At 49.8% G+C, this 18,489-nt stretch overlaps 1 protein-coding gene across 2 annotated transcripts in view; it reads left to right on the plus strand.

Moving 5' to 3' along the window:
- The window catches only part of DMXL1 (Dmx like 1), a 1,781,042-nt gene that overhangs the window by 1,750,033 nt on the left and 12,520 nt on the right, over positions 1 to 18,489 (plus strand). For both annotated transcript variants that reach the window (XM_085632653.1, XM_085632652.1), the window contains one exon: positions 5,594 to 5,646. In XM_085632653.1, the coding sequence (XP_085488779.1) occupies positions 5,594 to 5,646 (53 nt within the window). The remainder of the gene's footprint in view (positions 1 to 5,593; positions 5,647 to 18,489) is intronic.

Genomic DNA, 18,489 nt, shown 5'->3' on the forward strand with positions numbered 1-18,489 from the left:
TGGTTCCAGAGCAGGAGAGGGGTCAGGGATGCTACTCCCGGTATTTCCTGATTCCGAAAAAGGACGGCAGGTTACGTCCAATACTGGACCTCAGAATTCTGAACTTTTACCTGAAACAGGAGAAGTTCAAGATGCTCACCCTTGCGCAGGTTCTTCAGGCGCTGAATCAGGAGGACTGGATGGTGTCGCTCGACTTGCAGGATGCTTATTTTCACATCCCCATCCTGAAGTCGCACAGGAAGTATCTCCGGTTTACGGTAGGGTCACAACATTATCAGTTTGCGGTCCTCCCGTTTGGTCTGACTTCGGCACCTCGGGTCTTCACGAAGGTGATGGCGGTGGTGGCAGCCCATATCAGAAGGTCGGGGGTCTCGGTTTTCCCTTATTTAGACGGCTGGCTGATCAAGGCGGAGTCGTCGGAGAAGGTGCTGCGTCATCTGCAGGATACAACTCGGCTGTTGTACAAATTGGGTTTTTCGATCAACGTGCCCAAATCTCACCTGGTGCCCTCTCAGCGCAACCTGTTCATAGGTGCGGTACTGGACACTACTGTGTGTCGAGCATTCCCTCCTCCTCAAAGGATTCTTGACACACAGGAAATGATTCCTTTATTTTACAACGGAACGGTCGCTCCAGTTCTAAAGGTCCTTCGCCTGCTCGGTCTGTTCGCCTCCTGCATTCTGTTGGTCAACCATGCACACTGGCACATGAGGGCGCTCCAGTGGTGCCTCCGCAAGCAGTGGTATCAGCACAAAGGGGATCTCAGGGAGTCTGTGAGGATCTCCAGAGAAGCTGCAGCGGATCTATCTTGGTGGAGCGTGGAGGGCAATCTGTCCCAAGGAAAGTCCTTCCATCTGCCTCCATCGGTGGCCACGGTGATAACGGATGCATCCACTTTAGGGTGGGGTGCGCATCTGGGGGATCTGGATATCAAGGGTCTTTGGTCTCCAGAGGAAAGGTTGCTTCACATCAACCTTCTGGAGTTACGGGCGATACGTTTGGCGCTCAAGGCCTTCCTCCCTTCCCTTCACGGTCAGTCTGTTCAAGTCCTGATGGACAACACGACCGCGATGTGGTATATAAACAAACAGGGAGGAGTGGGGTCTCTTTGTCTCTGCAGAGAGGCCCTGCGTCTATGGTCCTGGGCTCAGGACCATCGGATTTGTCTGATGGCAAATCATCTGGCCGGGGTTCTGAACGTACGTGCGGACAGTCTGTCGGCAGTTCTCCACCGAGTGGAGGCTTCATCCGGAGGTGGTTCGTCACGTCTTCCGGATATGGGGAACTCCTCGGGTGGACCTGTTCGCCACTCATGAGAATGCTCACTGCCCGTCATTCTGCAGTCTCCAGTATCCGATGCAGGGAGCGTTGGGGGACGCGTTTCAGTTGAGTTGGGCCTCACGACTCCTTTACGCGTTTCCTCCCATACCCTTGATTCCTCGGGTTCTGAGGAAGATTCGCCAAGACCGGGCCCAAGTCATATTGATCGCCCCGGATTGGCCAAGAAGGGTGTGGTATACAGATCTTCTCCACCTCTCCTCGTGCCCTCCGCTCCGTCTCCCTCTGAGGGCAGACCTCCTCTCGCAGTCGGAGGGGCAGGTTCTACACCCCCATCTCCAGAGCTTACACCTTCATGCCTGGAGATTGAACGGGGCAACCTGAGTTCTTTCTCTCTCCCGCCAGATGTGGTGGATGTTATTTTATCGGCCAGGCGACACTCCACCAAATCTATATACTCATATAGGTGGTCTAAATTTGTGCTTTGGTGCGGAGAGAGGTCCATTGATCCTTTGAAGGCTCGTTTGTCTAACATTCTACAGTTTGCCCTTTCACTTGCTCAGCAAGACTTTGCTGTGGCTACTGTGAAAGGATACTTATCGGCTTTGTCGGCTTTCCTTTGTTTGCCGGATCAGCCGTCATTATTCAAGTCACCTATTGTTCTTCATTTTATAAAGGGCCTTACAAACAAGTTTCCTCCAACTCCCTTTATTATGCCTCAATGGGACTTAAACCTTGTATTAACTCATCTTATGGGTTCTCCCTTCGAGCCCTTACATAAATGTCCCTTGAGGCTGTTGTCCTTTAAGACGGTATTCCTTATTGCGATCACCTCGGCAAGGAGGGTAAGTGAGCTTCAAGCTCTTAGTTCAAAACACTCATTCTTGACTGTGCATGCTGAACGAATGGTACTTAGGACCAGGGCTGCATTTTTGCCTAAGGTGGTAACTCCTTTCCATCTGGGGCAGTCCATTACCCTCCCTACTTTTTATCCTCCCCCTCACCCTTCCAAGGAGGAGGAGAGACTTCACCGTTTGGACCCTAAGAGGGCGGTGAGCTTTTACCTGGACAGGACAAAGGACATCAGAGTTGATGACCAGCTCTTCGTGGGCTTTGCTGGCTGCAGGAAAGGTCGAGCGGTGCACATGCGCACCCTTTCCAGGTGGATTGTCTTGTGCATCAAGATATGCTACTCCCTGGCTGGTAAGGAACCTCCGGAGGGTCTGAGGGCTCATTCTACAAGAGCAAAGTCTTCCTCCTCTGCTTTGTCTAGGGGTGTTCCTGTGGAGGACATTTGTAGGGCGGCAACTTGGGCCTCCCTCCACACCTTCGCAAAACATTATTGCTTAGACACTGAGGTGAGGAGGGACAGACACTTTGCTCGTTCCGTCCTTCAGGATTTTCTGGTATAGAAGGGTGGACACCCTCCTCCGGGAGTGGGGACTGCTGTGGAATCTATTCACAAGGTGAGGAATCCACTGGCAGATGTATCCATCAGAAGAACAAGTTACTTACCTTCGGTAACGCTTTTTCTGGTGGATACGGTATCTGCCTGTGGATTCCTCACTGACCCACCCGCCTCCCCGTTGTCCATCCTTCTATACCTGTAATTCTATGCCTGTAATTCTATTGATGGGTTTCAAATGTGTTTATCACTGTCAAAGTTATTATATTATTTCTTGTGCTTTGTTATTTATTTTCCACACTGGGTGTGTTGATATGCATATTGTGTACTGTGTATACTGTGTATATATATTGCTGTCAGTCTGTCCGTGTGCCTCGAAGGCACGGAAAAAAGGGGCAGAACTGACGTCATCACGCCGACGAGGCCTTCTTATGGAGCCGGTGACGTCAGCGGAGTCGCGAGCGGAGCCGTGTCTCTGTGACGTCGCCTTCGACCCCATCGGCGTGGACTGCTACAAAAGTTTCCGAATGTTGCTGGCGCAGGGGATATTCACAAGGTGAGGAATCCACAGGGAGATACTGTATCCACCAGAAAAAGAGTTACCGAAGGTAAGTAACTTGTTCATCTCGTAATGTGTATGTGAGGGATGTGTGAGAGCAGGAGTCCTGCTGATTGAAGGTGTCTGGGTGGTTGATAGTTGGAGATGTGACTGTTCAGGTAGGTGGGGCCCAAGTTGTGTAGTGCCTTGAATGTGTCTGTAAGGAGTTTGAAATAAGCTTGCTTGTGTATAGGAAATCAGTGGAGCTCCTGCGGTGTAGTGTGATGGGAGTTCTGTATGGGAGGTTGAGGATGAGTCTGGCTGCCGAGTTCTGGATGGTCTGTCGTCTTCTAGTGAGATGCTTGGTTATCCCGGCATACAGGGTGTTCCTGTAGTCTAACTTGCTGGTGACTAGGGTGTGAGTGACAGTTCTTCTAGTGTTGTTTACCAGATATTTGGTGATCTTCCTCAGCATCATCAGAGTGTGGAAGCAGGGTGCAGTAATAGCGTTGACTTGTGCGATCATTCCCAATTTGCTGTCAAACGATTATTCCAAGGTTTCTGGCATCAGTGCTGGGAGTGGGTCTGAGTTTGGCCAGCCACCACTTGGAATCCCATGGTGAGGTGTTCTTGCTATAGATCACTACTTTCATCTTGTAGGTGTTGAGCTTGAGACAGTTGGCATTCATCCAGTAAGCGACTTTGATTATGCTGGCAGTGAATTTGTTTCATGTTTTGGGAGTCTTATCCAAGAGGGAGAGTATGACTTGTTGGTGTATGGGAGGAGGATGATGATGTGTGCGCAGATGACGTGGGCCAGAGGGATCATGTATGCGTTGAAGAGGGTGGGGCTGAGTGATAAACCGTGAGGCACTCTACAGATGGGTTTTCGGGCCTCCTGGCTGACGGCTGGTATTCTATCCATTAAGAAGTAGCAGATCCAGCGGAGGTCGGGTCCTTTGCCATTCTTGTGCAGGCGCCTGGTAAGGATGGGATGGGAGACTGTGCAACATGCTGCAGAGGAGTCCAGGAGAATGAGAGATGCTGTGTCTTCTCTGTCAAAGATTATACGGATGTCATCTGTGGCGGCAATAAGTGCTGTTTCTGTATTGTGAGTGGGTCTGGATCCAGATTGCGTGACATTGAGGAGGTGGTGGTTGCTGAGGTGGTCAGTGAGACGTTGATTGATTAGCTTATCTAGGACCTTTGCCGGGTATGGTATGAGGGAAATTAGTCTATAGTTACAAAGTGTGACTGGTTGAGTGGGTGCTTTCTTGAGCAGGGTCATGATAGTGGCATGTTTTCAGGTGTCTAGGAATGTGGCCGATTCGATAAAGGCATTGAGTATGGGTATTAGTGTTTTGCTGATCGGTAGGGTCCTTAGGCAAAGGGTGTGGTGGGGCAATCGGCACCAATATGACATTTGTTGAAGTGACTTTGAGTTGCAGTTGAGCTTTTTTCAGTCAGAAACATGTCCACACCTTGACTTATCAAATCGAGGTGCCTAAAAACAGGTCGGTAGCGAAAATCTGAGAAGCCAATGCAAGTCACCAAATTCTTGATTCCCCGTGGGTGGAAATAATCTAGTTTATTTGGTTAGCACCTTTCCTAAACAAACCTATAATCCGATTTCTTTACAAATGGAAGCATCTTTCAAATATACAGAAATTCTTTTATTGAAGCATATTCATGGAATGCAGTTGCTGGCACAAACTATACAGTAACTAATATTAATTTGATATTCGATGAGTCACTGGAAAGTGCATTTGAAGTAATTTTTCTAAATCATATTGTTGTCTTAAGTTCCCAAAGCTTCTTACAGCTTTGAATATTGAGATTTTCTTCTTCGAGTTTTACCATCGCTTTAAAAGGATGAACAAAAACACAAAACATTCTAACATGACAACCTTGCAGAAAAATTACTGTTTTTAACCAATTATAAAAAGCTTGGTTGATCCTGCCTTTTGAAATGTAAAGAACATATATTTGGTACTATTCCTGTCCCTATCAAATGTCAAAGAAATAGTAAAATGTGATCTTATCTTTTAAAAATGTTTTTGGCTTTTAGCTACACACATGTGAAAGCATATGAAGTGATTTGATTCACATAAATGGTCAGTTTTCTTATTGAATCTAGTAAGATGAATGGCAAGTTGCAAATGCAGTGAATGATCATGGAACATCACCAGGCAGCTGTGCAGACTATAGAAACACTCTGGAAAAGAAATGACCTAGATATGTTCGATTTGTTTTAATGTATGTATAATACTTATAGCTACCTTAATTAATCACGTAGAAATAATTTAATGTAAGTGCAATCAGACTAGTCACATAAAGTTTGTCAATAATCCATTATGATATTTTCCCCATAGGAACATCTGTTTATGGGATACCCTGGTGGCACCAATTAATAGTTTAGCGCACTGTAAGTACAATACTCCATGTTAAGCACTTGTTAAAATATTTCTCCAGCTTTGAAATAGGTCAGGAAAGCAGTCCTCTATTGTTAATGTTCTCATTCTTTTTGTTATTTGTGTTACTGACTTTATAATATTCTAGTTCTACATACAAATGCTTCTTCTAGACTAATAAAATGTTCTATTTACTCGTGGAAGTATTAAAGAATTCTTGCACAGCATAAATATGTTTTGCTTTCCTCCTGCCCAGGCATAGATGTGTGGCACAGTGCAAGCCCCTGCCATGATCTGTACATTAATGTGGCACCTTCTGCATACACCACTGATTGGGTAGTGGATGTAGGTGCATAACACAAGGGCTGGGTAAATTCCTTATTCCTGTGTTTCTTTTGTGTAGTGCTCTCCTTGCATGTTTTTCATGAGCTCCATTTCATGTCACAGATCACCAAATTTAAATAATGATTGTCCTGCTCTTAGTAATTGCCAGTGGTTACCCCTCACCTTAAAAAATCAATTGATTTGTTGCCATACATCTTTGTAGTTCTGGAATTTAAGGGTATTAGCAAATGGAATCAAAAGGTAAGGGGATCACCCTATTCCCAAATCCTCTTATCCTTTTCTAGACAGACCTACTCTGTGAATGAAAGGCCCTGAGGGACAGATTGTACTATTGAGAGCAAGGAGCAGATTGTGCCTAACACTGTGGCTTGCCCCCCATCACAGCATTCTGGCAATGGCTTCTCTGGTATCTGATTGATGTCCTTTCCAAATAGTCCTTAAATACCACATTTCAGATAGTTGAAATATTAGCACTGTGCATGGTGCCAGCTAGAGCAGCACATCACTGGAGATCCTATCCCTACAAAGTCGCATTTTACAGACCGATGAACACCATGAATGACTAGAAATAGTTTCCAAGCCCTTATTCCACAGCCTCTAGAGGGACACATATACTCTTACATAGAAGGCTGCTATAATAATCTGAAGTGCTTATTGACCCCTTCTGGTGTCACATCTCAGCATTGCCATCAGTGGCAGCTAATTTTTACACTAAGGTTTCTGGTGGTAAATTACAAAGTGGACTACAAAGTATTCACCTGTGGCCCTGCTTCCACTGACTCTGACGCTGCTCAAATTCATCAACACGTTCGGCGATTATTTTTATCAAGGATTATAAGATCGCTGGTGCGTTAAAGTAGTAAAATGCTTTTCATGCATCAGGTAATAGGACCAATCAGCACTTCATCTCTTAAAATCCAATTGTGAGCTTTCTCTTGATGTAATATTTTAAATTATAAAATTTGTTTCGGATTGTGTAAAAAATGTTTTTTTTAAATAATTGTACTTTTATGCTAATGTTGTAATTATTTCTTTAGACTCCCTCCAAGAATAATCCCGAATGAGGTTTTTACAGTGGCAATATTACTTATAATTTGGTTGTGCCATTTTATATTTTGGAACTGAAGCCCAGGAGCTTTGTGGCACCCTGAATGTTGAGGAGGGGGATTATGAAGGGAGTGAACACCTATTCAGTGACTCTGGTGTCCAAAGATAGGGAGGATGAAGCCCCACACACTTTCAATGCAGCTGGATTTATGCCATCAAATGTTATTTCAGCAAGTGATGTTAACAATGAGGCCTCTAATATACTGTCTTAGCTACTGTTGCAATGACTGCTAGTGTTAATGCTACGATTGCAGCCTCAGTCTCTTCCTCTTCACTGGTTACAAACTATATTACTTCTGCCTCTGTATCCTTTACTTCTATTTCTGCATTGTCTAATCAGTCACCAAAGAATAATGATTTCATAGGATCTTTCGGCGTATAGATTGAACATTATATTGAAATGCTACCTGGTTCCTTACCCACATTTTCTAGCACTGTTTATGACCTATCTTTAGTTTAGCAGCTATATATTAAAAAATGCTTCGGCCATGAGGACTCTGGTTCCTGTGAATGGGGTGCAGGGGAGTGTATTGGGAATCAAGATTAACTTATTCCCCAGTGGCCAGATCTAAAATGTGACCACTTCGGAAACAGCTCACCAAGGGCAGCGGGGATGGAAATTATGACTTGCAGGAAACCCTAATCATTCAGAAAACAAGCCTAAGGGTGGTTCCTGCAAGACAATCCGATGGCTCTTCTTATCTGGAAGCAAAAATGAAACCAGGAGCAAGGCAGGCAAAATGGTGGAGGCCAAATTTATTTCTGAGCCTATTAAGGATCTCTTTACACAAAGTAAGCAAAAACCGAGCTCTGAGCACCGAAATTTTTTATCTGACACATAATGCGTGAAAAGCATTTTACTACTTTAATGAGCCAGCAAGCTTAAAGTCCTTGATCAAAAATATTTCTGAACGTGTTGATGAACTAGAGCAGTGTCAGAGTCAGTGGAACGGTCTGGTTGAGGCTCAGCAGTCGGCAGTCTTATTTCACTCTGAATCCAATCTTATCATTAGAAAGCTCACAATTTGGAGCACTCTGGTTGTGGCTCTAATCTTACATGGTTTAGTATTGTTTAGAGGGAACAGGGGGTGATTGATATGAATGTATAGTCAGACTAGGTTCCGAAGCCTTTCCTGAGTTTCCTTCCTGGGATTTTGGGAGAGAAGTTTAAAAAGCCCTTCAGCTGCCTCTAAAAGACAATCCTCAGACTAAGGTGTGTAGAACCATCACTGTTTACGTTGGGTGCATTTTGTTCTGTGAACACCTGCTTACTAATGCACGTGCAAATAAACCCAAAACATAAGCTACTCTCTCTCTGTTTTTGCAAGGCCGGACACCGGGAGAGAATCAACAGAGGTTCACTCGGCACTTCAAAACATTCCTTAGTCCATTTCAGAAATTAGGTGCACAAATTAATTTGCAGAACCCTACAAAGCTCAAGTTGGTATGGCAGGGTGCAAGCATTTTAGCTTCTTGAAAAAGACCCAGGTTGTAGTAAAAAAGCGATTGCGCTCCTCTGATAAACCACATAAGAAGTGGGATGAATAGTGAACAAACTAATCACTGAATAGCTAGCTTCATGACTTCATACCTTACGCCACTTTAAATTTCAAGTTGTATGGATAGAGACTTAGCACACATTCGATTTATTGGATAAGTTGGTATTTGTATGACTGGATATATATGATAGAGACTACTAGCCGCAGATTCCTTCACGTAGAATTATCCCCAGACGTGAGACTGGATCTGGAAAACTTTCTTGCCCAGTATCCCTGCGCGCCAGGGGAACGGCATCACGCGATTCCGCCCAGGCGTCGTCTGCGTACGTGACGTCAGCGAGGTCACATAAGTCCCACCCCGGCGCGCCTACGTCAGTTTTTTCCTTTTCCGCGTACAACGCGGAATCCGGTATGTGCTCTGGTCCTGTTTATGCCTTTCCCTTACGCTATTGCTGCGCGTGTGGGAACAGTGTGCGAATGCCTTCGGGCTTTAAAACTTGCTCGTCATGTGGCCGCCTCATGTCGGCGACGGATCCTCACCCCATCTGTATGTGGTGGTTGGGGGAGCACCACGACTCCACTGATTTTGAGGCGTGCCAGAAGATGAAGCCGAGATCCCGGCGGGAGCGCCGGATGAAACTTCTTTCGGCTCGCGTGTCCAGGTCGGCGTCGTCATCTCGCCCGGCCCCTGCGGAGGGTTCCCGTACCATTGGCTTCCCTCGCCAGCCTCCATCTTCTCCCAGGTCTCAAGAGTGCCGCTCACCTCTTGGTAAGTGTCGCAGTTTGTCCCCGAAGGTCGAGTTCCGGCCTGTCGGGGCGTGGGCTCTCCGCGGGTGGTGCGGCCCCGCGTGTCATCCCCTTATCCGCCGTTTCCTTGCGTGGGGGCGACCAGAGCCCAGATGGAGACATATGCAGCAGCTTTGCAGGCCTTGCTGGCTTCTCCTCCTCCTCCTCCCGCTCCTGGGACGTCGGCGGATCCCTTGCAGTGTGCTGGGCCATCTGCGACATCGCCGGTGGCTCCGGCGCCGACTTGTTTGGATCCTGACTTGGAGGATGTGGTGCCGTTGAGGTGCGGCCCTTTGGGGGACCATGGCGCCTCTGCTTCGCCGCAAACTCCCATGGGAGTCCCTGTGGTGTTGCGGGAGGTCACCGGGGCTCGGGTCACACCACCATGCCCCTCTTATTCCTCGGGACAGGCCGCAGCCTTGTCCGAGGTCACGCAGCTATGGCGCCGGCGGCTGCTGGCCCTGGCGGTGCCACAGGGGTCGGCGGAGGGCCCATCTCGCCCTGTCACGGGTCGCGGCTGGCGGGGGACTCCTCGGTCCTCCCCAGGCCCTTCTCGTCCCTCCATGCTGGCGGCTGCCTTGTCGGAGGCCCAGCTCCAGTCTCCTGCGCCGTGTCGGAGGTCGCCCCGGCGTCTCCTCCGGCGCCGGTCGTGGATGGTGTTCTGCCTCAGGTTGCAGACTCTACAGCGCCGGGCCGACGTCGGGTCATTGACTCATCTTCGGATGCCTCCTCTTCTCCAGAGGTTCGGCGGTTGCTGGTGTCATCCTCGCCGGAGACGGGCCGCCGTGTCGTGGCTTTTTCCCCGATGTCGTCTAAAGGCTGCTCCTCGCGGTCTCCACGACCGCGGTCTTCGTCGGAGGAGCCGCAGGTCCCCCACTCCTTTGTCCCTCTTCCTTCCTTCCGGCCTTGGCCCTTCCTTCCTCCGGTTGGCTTGGGGGATGGCCGCCTTAGCTTGCAGCCATCCCCTAACGAGGAGCTGCTTTCCGCTCCGCGGGGCCCTACGGAGGCGGGTGCGGCTTTTGCCCGCGCTGTTTCCACGGCTGTGGGAATTTTGCGCATGGGTATTCCGGCTGCCCATTTCCCCACAGATCATCTTCTCGAGGTTCTCCATCAGGGCTCTGGTGGTAGGGAACTGTTGCTTCCCTTTGAAGATTCACTCCACTCTTCTCTCTTGGGGACTTGGGGCCGTCCCCGCCACGGGGGACCCGGTGCCCCAGCACCTTCTGCACCGCCACCATCCAGCGCCGCGTGATCCAGTGTGCCTTTCTCTTCACCCTTCGACCAGAGGCCCCCTTTTGCAGTCTGCCTTTCCTGCTTTGCCACTGCTGTTGTCTCCCCGTCACAGGAGGCCCGCAGGCTGGAATCCTGGGGGCGCAATATGTTTGCTTTGACCAGTGCGGCTTTGTGGGCCCTTAACACACTGTGTGTTTTGGCTAGGGCCACTTCTTGCTTGTGGGACTCGGCGGAGTCCCTTATGTCTGCCGCTTCTCAGGAGGGTGCCTGTGTGGATTTGAGACACCATGTCTTGGATGGTCGGGATCTGGCGGCGTTTATCCTTCGCTCAGCACTGGACATCTCGGAGGTGCTGGGTCGTGCCATGGCTTCTTCGGTTGCCTTCGTCGCCATGCCTGGCTTCAGGACAGTGTGTTCCTGGAGAATGTTCGAGAACGGCTGGTGGACCTCCCCTTCGATGGTGCTCTTTTGTTCCATGCCCCTGCGGATTCAGCCATCCATTGGCGGGGCTTTGTCCTCCTCCTCCTCCTCCTCCTCCTCCTCCTCCTCCTCCTCCTCCTCCTCCTCCTCCTCCTCCTCCTCCCCCTTCTCCTCCTCAGTGACCTGCGTGTTGCTCTGGTTCTTGGAGCTGTTCTTCAGTTGGGGCGGGTCACCCCGGTTGTCTGTTCTGTGTGCTTCATGGCAACCCGAGTCCTCCTTGCTGAGGCTTTGGTTCTGTTGGCTTCGGGCCAGCCCTTTTTGACTGTGTGCTTTTCCTTCGGGTTTTTTACACCTTGCTGGGCCTGAGATTGGACCTTCTGCGTTTCCTCTCTGGCTGCTTGATAGGCCTCCTGCAGGGTTTTTTGCCGCAGGTGTTTTTTGTTGTCTTCTGCTGCAGAAGTTTCTTCCTAAGAGGTTCCCATATCTTGGGATATGACATGCCCTATGTGGGGCAGGGTTGGCTGTTATATAGCCCTGGTATGTGCCAGTGCCGCCCTCTTGTTCTTTTTGCACTGTTATGCCTTCTTGGGGCTTTAGTGAGACTGTCATCCTGCCCTCTCCTCTGCTTCCAGTGGGCCATGCACTCGGTTCTACCTCTTCTCTCTGTGGGGGGATGGTCCCTGACTTCTGGACCCTCTTGCGGGCGCAGTTTCTCCCTGCGGGGCGTTGGACGATTCTTCCTGGGTGACCTTGAGTTCCCCTTTTCGACTGCCTTTTCTCCTTGGATTCTCTAGGTTGCTCTTCTCCTTCGATGCTCCTTTTCTTGCCTTGGCCTGGGGCGGAGGTTTTGTTGCCTCATGTGGGCGTGGGGTGTTTGGCTTCTTTGCGCCTTGCCTTGTTTCCTCTGCTGAGTGAGGACAGGCTATCCTCTTCTCTTCCCGACCCCCCCCCTTTTTTGGGGGTTGGTGGCCTCCTGCTGGCGGGGGTTTCCCTTTGCTGGGGGCTGGGGCTCCTCGTCCTGTTTTTGGACTCTGCCCCCGTGCGGCCTTCTGTTGTGCCCAGGTGGGTGGGGTCCTCTCGCAGAACCTCCTTCCCCTTGGGTATGGCTAGGGTATCTATTCTACGTAAAGGAACCTGTGGCTAGTAGTCTCTATCAGATGTACGAGTTACTTACCTTCGGTAACGATGCATCTGGTAGAGACGATTCTAACCGCAGATTCCTTCACGGCCCGCCCTTCCTCCCCGTTCTGCGAGGGCTTGTGATTTGGTCTTTTGCACGCGCTTCCCTGTGGGTGGCTGTGTCTTCTATGAGTACATTCTTTCCCTCTTTCTGTCAGGCTGTCCCCTTTTTTCCTCCCCGTTGTCACATGGGAGGATAGGTTTATTGATACTTCTGGCTCTTTGCGATCCTTGAGGTTGGGGTCTTTTGGCTGTGCTTCTGCCCTTGTTCCTGATGGGGGTTGTCACACTCTGTGATGGGGATGTCTTGGAGTTTTGTCGTTTCCTGTGTGTCCCTGACTGGTTCCCCTTCCTTGTCTTTGGTTGGGGTTGTAGTCCTGTTGCATGTTATCGTGACATTTTTACATATGTCCCTTGTCTCCGGGGGCCTGTCTCTGTACTGGCAGGGTTGCTGCTCTGTTCTTCATTCTTTCCCTGCCTTTGGGTACTGCAGTGCCGGGCACTGCTCTTTATGGTGTTGTTCCTCACCATTCCTTTTTCTGCTCTTTCGCACACTGTTCCTATACGCTAACAATTTTGTCTGCTGACTCTGCGTTGTGGCGCAGAAAAGTTCTCCAAAGAAATCTGACATAGGCGCGCCGGGGTGGGACTTATGTGACCTCGGTGACCTCACGTACGCGGACGATGCAGGGGCGGGGTCGCGTGATGCCGTCCCCCCGGCGCGCAGGGATGCTGGGCAAGAAAGATTTCCGGATCCAGTCTCACGCCTGGGGATAATTCTACGTGAAGGAATCTGCAGCTAGAATCGTCTCTACCAGATACATCATTACCAAAGGTAAGTAACTCGTACTTTAAGCATTTAGAGTAATCCTATACTGAATCCTATAATGCACCTTTTAATTACCAGTAATATTCATTACTCTGAGTGTAGTCTTCCTCGCCACATGACTAACAAAGTGAGCTTCAGCTCCTCAACAGAACCCTCCAAGCAAATTAGCGCTCTAGTCCTTCCATCCCTCCCTAACATGGCCGACCGCCTTTATCATTATTTTCCAAATAAAGAATGCGAATTACATAGCATTGCAAACAATCACATTACAAATGGAAAACATTGTCCCTAACAGTTCAACCACAGTAGAAGTTACGTTAGCAGTCCATGTGATGGTGTCGCACGTCCCCCCGCCCCTTCTCCTGTTCATCACCCGCCCAAACCCCATTTTCATGCATAAAGGCATAGCAATTAAATTAACCACACAGTGAGAGCTACTCGAGCACGTTCTCTCCCAATTGGTATCTGCAGAAGAGTCTTCAGAGTCCAAGAACCGCCCCCTTCATCCTACACCCTCCGGCACTATGCCATTATCCGTCTGGGTTTTGGAAGCCTGCTGAACGGCAGCTAAGTAGTCCCTTAGCGGCCCCCAAATATCTCTAGGCCGTGATGTCGATGGCATGAGGCTGGCATAGGTCTCAGCGTTGATGTTGCAATACACTAAGCTGTTTAGCCAGTCTTGTAATTTAGGAGCAGTTTTCCTGACCCAGTGGATAGCAATTTCTCTTTTAGCCAGAAGTAGCCCTAACGATGCCAACTTCCCAACTTTGGGGGGGATCTGTACTGTGTATCCCAGTAGCGCAATCTCGTAGAGGGTTGAGCGGAAGGCCGATCATCTTCCCTAGTGTCGTGTGCACAGCCGACCAGTAGACATGTAATCGGGGGCAGGACCAAGCCAAATGTATAAAGTCAGCGTGTGAGGCGGTGCATTTTAAACATGATTGTGGCCTAGTGGTGACAATCCTGTGTGCCATGTCAGGTGTGAAGTAGGCGCGGCGAAGAAATTTAAAGTGGAGCAGTTTATGGTGGCTATTCAGTGAAATTTCCTTAGTTGCTTTACAGCATTTTGCCCATTGGTCATCTGTTATAGGCCCCCCTATATCCGCTTCCCAGGGTTGTCGAATGTTGGAGTCGTTCACGGGTATCAGCTTGACACAGACCCTGTACATTTTGGAGATGAGGAGAGTTCCTTTCGGATTCTCTATGACCAGAGTGAGCGGGGGAAAGAGACGGGCTCGACGGGGAATGTGGAGACCTCGGCCCACAGTGCCGATCTCATTCGGGTCATAAGAAAACGAGTCATGAAGATGCAATCAGTGAACCTGGGTTCTTCGTGCAGTGAGAAAATATGTCCGCCCGGGAAAAGATCCCCCACCTTGACAGTATCCAATGCGGTCAATGCACGCTGTACTAGGCCCTCCCCAGTGATCGGGAACCATCTGACGTTAGGCAGTAGCAGAGCGGAAGAATATAGGGCCGTAGCTCCCGTGCGTTTCTTCAACTTGCCCCATGCCCAAGAAGTGGTGGACACTGTCTGAATGTCGTGTCTATCTCATGGGAAGCCCCTGGGTAAGACTTCGGCCAATTTGTCAGGGAGTACCAAGTCAGCCTTAGGTCTCGGGAACGGAATGCGTGCATCCGGATGGAACCAGGCAAACGCATAACGACACTGCGCAACTAAATAATACAGTTGGAAATCCGGAACATTGTACTCTCCTCTGTTGTACAGTAGGGTCAGGATAGACCTGTGAATGCGCGGCCGTTTCCCGCCCCAAATCAAGCGAACCATGTGTGTTTGCAAAGTGCGAAAGAAACCGTCCGTGTGGGGTATTGGGATATTATTAAATAGGTATAAAAACTTAGGGAGGACCACTATCTTCAGTATAGCCACTCGGCCTGCCAAAGACAATGGCAACCTCAGCCATTTGTCGTCTTGATCTTCTAGCGTCTAGACAGCCTGCCCATAATTTAGGCGGATGATGTGTGTATTCCCAAATATTTCACAGAATTGTGGCACCATTCGAGGGGGAATTCACAGTCCCATTGGACCGTGCTCGCAGTTAGAGGGAATATGACGGACTTGTGCCAGTTTATTCCCAGCCCTGAAAATCTGCCAAAGCAGATAATTTCCCGGATGAGAGGCGACAGGTTGAGGTGTGGCTCCCTGACGTAGAGAATGGTGTCGTCTGCATAGAGGGAAGCCAGGAGTGGGCCCGTATTAAACTGCAGGCCCCTATGTAAGTGGCGCTCTTGAAAATGCCTGATTAGTGGGTCCATGGATAATATGAACAGGAGCGGGGACAATGGGCATCCGTGCCTGGTCCCTCGTGAGAGCTGAAATGGTCTTGAAAGGGTGCCGTTCAAGCGGAGGCGCGCCGTTGGGCTACGGTAAAGTAGGGCCACCGTGGCAATGAAGCCGTAGGGCAGTCCCATACGCTGCATTACCTCGACGAGGAAGGGCCACTCCAAGGAGTCGAATGCTTTCTCTGCTTCGAGTAATACCGCCGCCGCCGCAGGAATGTCAGCTTGTATTCTGTGAATCACCGCAAATAATGTACGGAGATTCAGAGATGTCGAGCGGCGTGGGATAAATCCCGATTACACCGAGGAGATAATGTATTCCATCAGCTGAGACAGACTATTTGCGAGTACTTTCGCCAAAATTTTGTAGTCAAGATTCAATAAGGACAAAGGCCAATAAGAGCCGCACTGCCTGTGATCTTTGCCGGGTTTCGGGAGAAGTACTATTACTGTTTCACGCAGTGTGGGAGGGAGAATTTGTGACGCCAATGCTTCCGCATTTACCTCAATCAGCTACGGGGCCAGAATGTCTTTGAATTCCTTGTAGAAGTCCCCCATGAAGCCATCAAGGCCTGGGGCGGTAGAGCCCCGTAGGGTGTCAATGGCCAGGGTGACGTCCGCAACTGTGATTGGTACCGCCATGAATTCTTGTATGTGTTTCTCCAAATAAACCAACGCGATTTCTTCTAGGTAGTCTGTCTGAGCCTTGCTGTCGGGTTCCGCCCTGGAGGTGTACAGTGTTGTGTAATAGTCTAGGAACTCATCCCTAATAGCGGAAGTAGTGGTTAGAGTCTCGCCATTCGCAGAATGAAGTTCAGTGATGTATGTTTTGCTGTACAGTGGCCTCAGCATTTGTGCTAGCACCCTTCCGGCTGCTCTCCCTCCCCATACCGCCGGGCCGTGTGGTATTTCCCCAGGTATAGTATCTCCCGGTCTGCAGTGTCCCTGTATTTGGACAAAAGGACAAGTCTCTTCGCCTGGTAATCTGGATTCGGGGAACCCGATGCCCTGGAGTCTAATGTGGCAATGTCTTGCTCAATACGGGTCAGCGTGTTGCAGAGATCCCCAAGAACTCCCGCCTGCTTAGAGATTCACACTCCTCTAATGACAGCTTTAAAGCCCTCCCACAGTACTGCCATGGTATCTACCGAGCCAGTATTAAGCTTGAAATAGTCCTCTATAGCTTTGCACACTTCTGCCTTGAACAAGTCATCTTGCAGGGCCCTGCCCGGGAAACGCCATTGCCTTTCATACCCTTCAGGGCGAGGGGTTTTTAAATGCAGCGCTATCGGGGAGTGATCAGAATATGTGCTAGGGAGCGTGATTTGGGAGTCAAACCAGTCTGTAAACATGGGAGAGAGCAGCCAATAGTCAATCCTGCTCCAGGTACTGTGTTGGCCAGAATGGTGGGTGTATTTAGTGGTGGTTGGATTATGGTGACGCAAATGTCGACAAGTGTAAATTGCTCGCAGAGGTCCCTCAGGGCCCGCCTCGCCCTCGGTTTCATGTCAGGGGCATGAGAAGTGCTTTCCAGCGTGGGGTCGATGAGTAAGTTGAGATCGCCGCCCAGTAGCAAGTGTGAAGGGGCGTGTTTTGCGATCTCGGGGCGCTCAGGTCGTGAAAACATTCAGGGGCATCTACATTCGGAGCGTAAATGTTAACTAAGGTGACTCTATGGCCATGGAGGGCACCCATGACCACCACATACCGTCCCGCCGTATCTCGGGTTACCTCGCTAAGGCTAAAGGGGATTCTCTTGTGAATTAAGATTGCCGTACCCCTGGCGTAGTTGCTGTAATTTGCAAAAAACCTATGTGTGCCCCAGCTGGCCCAAAATCGGGCAGTGTCCGAGGGTGGAAGGTGCGTCTCCTGTAAATATACCATGTCAACATTGTGTCTGAAAAGATAGTGGAGTACCTGCCTCCTCTTGCGGGTGTTGTTGAGGCCTCTGACATTCCAAGTCATCAGGGTGATGGGCGAGGGCTCCTGAACGTTACCTATCCGTGCCATCGGGGTAAAGTGAATACATTCTCCTGTCAGAACTGTGGTGCATCTCAAACATCTCTAGCAATGCTAAACAAAAGTGTGTACAACAATAACTGAAGTGTGCAAACCCCCCATCCCCCTCCACCCAGCCGCCTTCTAACCCAAAGTAGGCCAACCCTTCGAACCCGGGTGGAGTATAGACCACCAGGATAACTAGTGCGACCCAGGTAACGGGTCCCATTGCATAGAGGAATCAACTCAGTGGAGACACCGGGGGGGTGGCAGTGGGAGATCAAACCAGCCATTTGTCATAGCTAAGTATGAAGCAGAAAATGTTCCCATATGTTGCTGCGATAGTGTGATTGCAGTCCAATACGTCACACTGTCATCAGAGCCGCTGTGAGGTGGGGAAGAGAGAGCTCCCCCCGTCGTGGTCTGCGAATTTCTCTGTCTATATGTGCGACAAAAGTCTTGTGCCTCTGCCGGGGTGTCGAATATACGGGATCTGCCACCCACATCCACCTTGAGTCTTGCCGGATACAGCATGCCATATTTGAGTCCAAGGTTGCGTAACGCTGCCTTCACCCCCTGGAACATACGGACGGGGACTTCCAGTACCATCGGTGTAAAGTCCGGATAAAAGGACAACTTTGACCCCTGCCATTCTACATTGCCGCGCTCTCTCGCCATCCTTAGCGCAGTGTTGTGATCCCTAAAATTCAGGAGACGGGCCATGATGGGTCGAGAAGGGAGGCCCGGGTTTGCCTGGGACCCAGCGATCTGTGGGCCCTCTCTACCACAAATCCAGGTGTGAAGGCCTCGCTGCCAAAGAGCTCTGTGAGTAGCTTTTCTACAAATAGGTCCATCCGGCCCGTGGCCGTTGTCTCCGGAACCCCCATGATGTGGACGTGGTTGCGGCATCTGTGCACTTCCAAATCCTCATTTTCAATGGCCACTTCTTTGAGCAGACGTTCCGCTCGTTCCAGACGTTTCAGGGATTGCCCGGTCCCGTCCTCAATATCTGATATCCTAGCTTCCGCCATATCTAATCGTCTGTCGTGTACCTGTATTTTTGCGCCCAGAGATGAGATGGTCTTGTCCAGGGCATCAATGCGGGAGACCAGGGCCTTAAATCCAGCCTTCATTTCAAGCAGCAGCGAAGCTACAGATGC

Source organism: Triturus cristatus, chromosome 2_1 (assembly GCF_964204655.1).
Source record: "Triturus cristatus chromosome 2_1, aTriCri1.1, whole genome shotgun sequence".
NCBI lineage: Eukaryota > Metazoa > Chordata > Amphibia > Caudata > Salamandridae > Triturus > Triturus cristatus.